This window comes from Miscanthus floridulus, chromosome 17, assembly GCF_019320115.1.
Source record: "Miscanthus floridulus cultivar M001 chromosome 17, ASM1932011v1, whole genome shotgun sequence".
In the NCBI taxonomy this organism is placed as follows: Eukaryota; Viridiplantae; Streptophyta; class Magnoliopsida; order Poales; family Poaceae; genus Miscanthus; species Miscanthus floridulus.
In genome coordinates this window covers 98,342,217-98,346,151 of record NC_089596.1, presented here as the reverse complement: position 1 = coordinate 98,346,151, position 3,935 = coordinate 98,342,217, and the positions used below count along the sequence as shown (strand labels likewise).

At 46.9% G+C, this 3,935-nt stretch overlaps 1 protein-coding gene across 1 annotated transcript; it reads left to right on the top strand.

Moving 5' to 3' along the window:
* Positions 1-435: 435 nt before the first annotated feature.
* Positions 436-2,027, top strand: LOC136518657 (probable purine permease 4). Its single transcript, XM_066512329.1, has one exon. The coding sequence runs from the start codon at positions 532-534 to the stop codon at positions 1,639-1,641; it is 1,110 nt and encodes a 369-aa protein (XP_066368426.1). The 5' UTR covers positions 436-531; the 3' UTR covers positions 1,642-2,027.
* The last annotated feature ends 1,908 nt before the right edge of the window (positions 2,028-3,935 follow it).

Here is a 3,935-nt window from a genome sequence, read left to right as displayed (position 1 = left end):
ATAATTATATTAGAAAGAAACTTGTCTAACAACTACTCCCTCAGTCCCAAAGTAGATGATGTTTTTTTACTTTTAGATATCATCTTTGACCATTTGTCTTATTCCATTTTTTGTGCAAATAATAAAATAAATCAGTCATTATTAAATTATCTCCAATGATAAAATAAGCCATAACAAAATAAATAACATTTATACAAAAATGAAAATAAGACGAATATAGTCAAACAAGATGTCTATAAAAGCCAAAAACGTCATGTATTTTTGGCATGGAGGGAGTAGTGCATTATTTCCTTTTTTTTACGCAAAAGAAAAAAGATAACTGAAAATCCAATATCGCAAGTCTCGTGCTCGGGGAAAAAATTGCTTACAATTCAATTACAAGGAAAGGGCATATCGGTCCTATCTATATATTCCCCCAATACCCTACCTCGACAATCTATCTCCTCTCATCATCGCGCAAAATCCACGCGCAGCCGCGACGTCGCCCACCGCCGCCACCCGATCCTCCTCCTCGACGAGTCGTCTGCGACAATGGCAACAGCCGCGGGTGGAGCCATCGCCGGTCCGACGGCTTCGGCGTCGCGCCGCCGGCTTCTGCTCCTAACGGCGAACTACGTCGCGCTGCTGGTGGGGTCCGTCGCGTCGAGCCTGCTGTCCAGGTTCTACTTCGCGCACGGCGGGTGCAACCGGTGGGTGGTGACGCTGGTGCAGTCGGCGGGCTTCCCGCTGCTGGTCATCTCCGTGTTCTTCGCCGGCCGCCCGGCCGCCGCGCCGCGCCCGTTCACGTGGTTCTCAAGGCGGTTCCTCACGGTATGCCTCGTCATCGGCGCGCTCATGGGTGCCAACAACCTGCTCTTCTCGTACAGCACGTCGTTCCTGCCGGTGTCGACGTCGTCGCTGCTGCTGTCGACGCAGCTGGCGTTCACGCTCGTGCTGGCCGCCATCATCGTCCGCCACCCGCTCACCTTCGTCAACCTCAATGCTGTCGTCCTCCTGACCATCAGCTCCGTGCTCCTGGCGCTCCGCTCGGGGGACTCCGGCGAGAACCCCGAGGGGGGCAACGCGGCGCACTACTTCGTCGGGTACGTGGTCACGCTGGGCGCGGCGGGGCTGTTCGCCGCGTACCTGCCCGTCATGGAGCTCCTGTACCGCAAGGCGGTGTCCGGCGGGTTCATCCTGGCCGTGGAGGTGCAGGTGGCGATGCAGGCCATGGCCACGGCTGTGGCCGCGGTCGGGCTGGCGGCTGCGGGAGGGGCCGACGATGATGTGGCGCGCTGGGAGGGCTCCACGGCGTTGTACTGGGTCGTGGTGCTGACGCTCGTGCTGACGTGGCAGGCGTGCTTCATGGGCACGGCCGGTGTGATCTACCTGACCTCGTCGCTCCACAGCGGTGTGTGCATGGCCGCCGTGCTCACCGCGAACGTGCTGGGCGGCGTCGTGGTGTTCGGTGACCCGTTCGGCTCCGAGAAGGGCATCGCCACCGCGCTCTGCGCCTGGGGCCTCGCCTCCTACCTCTACGGCGAGTACACCAAGAAGAAGAACGAGGTGGCCGTCGCCGACCCGTCCGCTGCCGACGCCGACAGCGTCCTGAAGAGCCTCACAGCACGCGGTGGCCCCGGAGACGAGCTTGAAGCCGTCTGAAGACAAACAAACTAAAGGCCACAGGGGCATGAGCCGTGTGATCAGGGAAGAAGCAAGAATTGCAACTGAAAATGGTGTAGGTGCAGTGGTTGAGTCATGTTAGATCGATGGAGTAGGACAAGAAGGGCCGGGTGTGCAAGTAACCCAACTTGTAACTGATGGCAAGCTCTTGTGGCTGCTAGCGCTACAAGCTAGTGAGGTTTCACTGCTTTAAATGATCGGGGTTTAGTGTAGTATGGATGGGTGGAATAGATGATGTAAACCAGCTGTTCTTCCTCCATACTTAAATGCCAGCAATAGCTGCTATTTAGAATATTTGACCAGTCTTATCAGTAGTTTTTTTTTTTTTGGCAATTCACAGTCAAACATAGCCGTTACATATATGGTCTTCTCATTGTTCATGGGTACGTCGTGTGGCACTAAAAGAATAGCGCCATTAAATCTTGGAGACTTTTCCCTGTGTGTCATTATAAAAGATCGTAATCCCTTATGTGCCCCTGAAAAAATTCAGCGGTCTTCAGCGCCACTACTCCAACTTTTTCGTGTCATTCATGCCACTTTCGTCAGTTTGGGCTCTAACGCCGTTAAACTGCAGGAGTGAAAAGACAAAAATGCCCTTAAGTTCAAATATGTTATTAATTTTTTTTGAGCATCTTAACGACTTCAAATGAAAAAACTCAAAACTAGAAAGTTGTATATCTCGTCGAGATCTATAATTTTCATATAAATTTTTTTTCATTTAATTTCGCAAAAAAAATAATATGATTTTTCTAAGATATATTAATCATATCAAATCATTTTTTTTTGCGAAATTAAATGAAAAAAAAATTATATGAAAATTATAGATCTCGACGAGATCTACAACTTTCTAGTTTTGAGTTTTTTCATTTGAAGTCGTTAAGATGCTCAAAAAAAATTAATAACATATTTGAACTTAAGGGCATTTTCGTCTTTTCACTCCTGCAGTTTAACGGCGTTAGAGCCCAAACTGACGGAAGTGGCATGAATGACACGAAAAAGTTGGAGTAGTGGCGCTGAAGACCGCTGAATTTTTTCAGGGACACACAGGGGATTATAATCTTTTATAATGGCACACAGGGAAAAGTCTCTAAATCTTGAAAATAAATTTTAAAAAATAGAGTACTCGTGTTAAGCCGAAAACTTACGTGATTTTTTAAGTTCCACCATAAGAAAGATAACCAACTAAGTTAGGCTTAGGTTATCGTAGGTCTTTGTTTTTCTTCCGTCTGCATTGAATTGAACAATTCATCTATAACGTAGCATCTTTCTTAAACGAGGAAGAGGATCCACACCTAGGTTGGATCTATTGCTCGTTTAGGGAGGGGGGGAGGGGGGATGGTTTGTGGAATCAAGTAATCCATCACCATCTCACTCTTTAGTTTTTTGGATCTATTGCTCATTTAGAGAGGGTGTTTGGTCTGTGGAAATAAGTAGTCCGCCACTATCTCACTCTTTAGTTTTTTTTTGTTTCGTTTGTTAAATGGAATATGTTGATCCACCACCACCTCATTTCTCACAAGCTAATAATTAGTGCTAGTATGAGAGATGAAGTCATTCCACTAAAATTGAGGTATGGGCTCATGATACATCAACATCGCGCCATCACCCCCATCTAGAATGAGTTCACCAAACCAATACGATGATTGGATCATCATCTCGGACTTTTGGCATATGTCCAATGACAAGTTACAAGAGGCGGAGTGTCACTGATACAATCATACAAATGTTTGCCGCATGTGTCCACATCGCTTGCCAATCTTCATTGTCCACAGCTCCTAGGTGCCTTGCATGCAACAGTTTGGTCTTTTTCTTTTGAAACAATTCAGGGGATTTTTTTCCATTTCATACAATGACATGCATTTATCCTGCATGTTCAACGGAAAAAAAAAGCAATTGTACTAGAGACTACCGGCCTGTTCGCTGATTGATTTCTGGGCTGATAAGCCTGACTGATGCTGGTTTGTTGTAAGAAAAAAATATTATTAGCTGGCTGATAAGTCTTGACTGAAATCAACAAGCGAACAGGCTGTACATATACACATCCGGGTTCCCAGTGTGTATATTTGGACGACAACCCTTTATTCTTTTACATCTTGGTACATCTGACTGTATGCAAGCGAACAGGCTGTACATATACACATCCGGGTTCCCAGTGTGTATATTTGGACGACAACCCTTTATTCTTTTACATCTTGGTACATCTGACTGTATGCTTGCGTAGCTGCAAATGTCAAACAGAGTCTTGTGCAGCAGATGCATGCACGTATGCAACA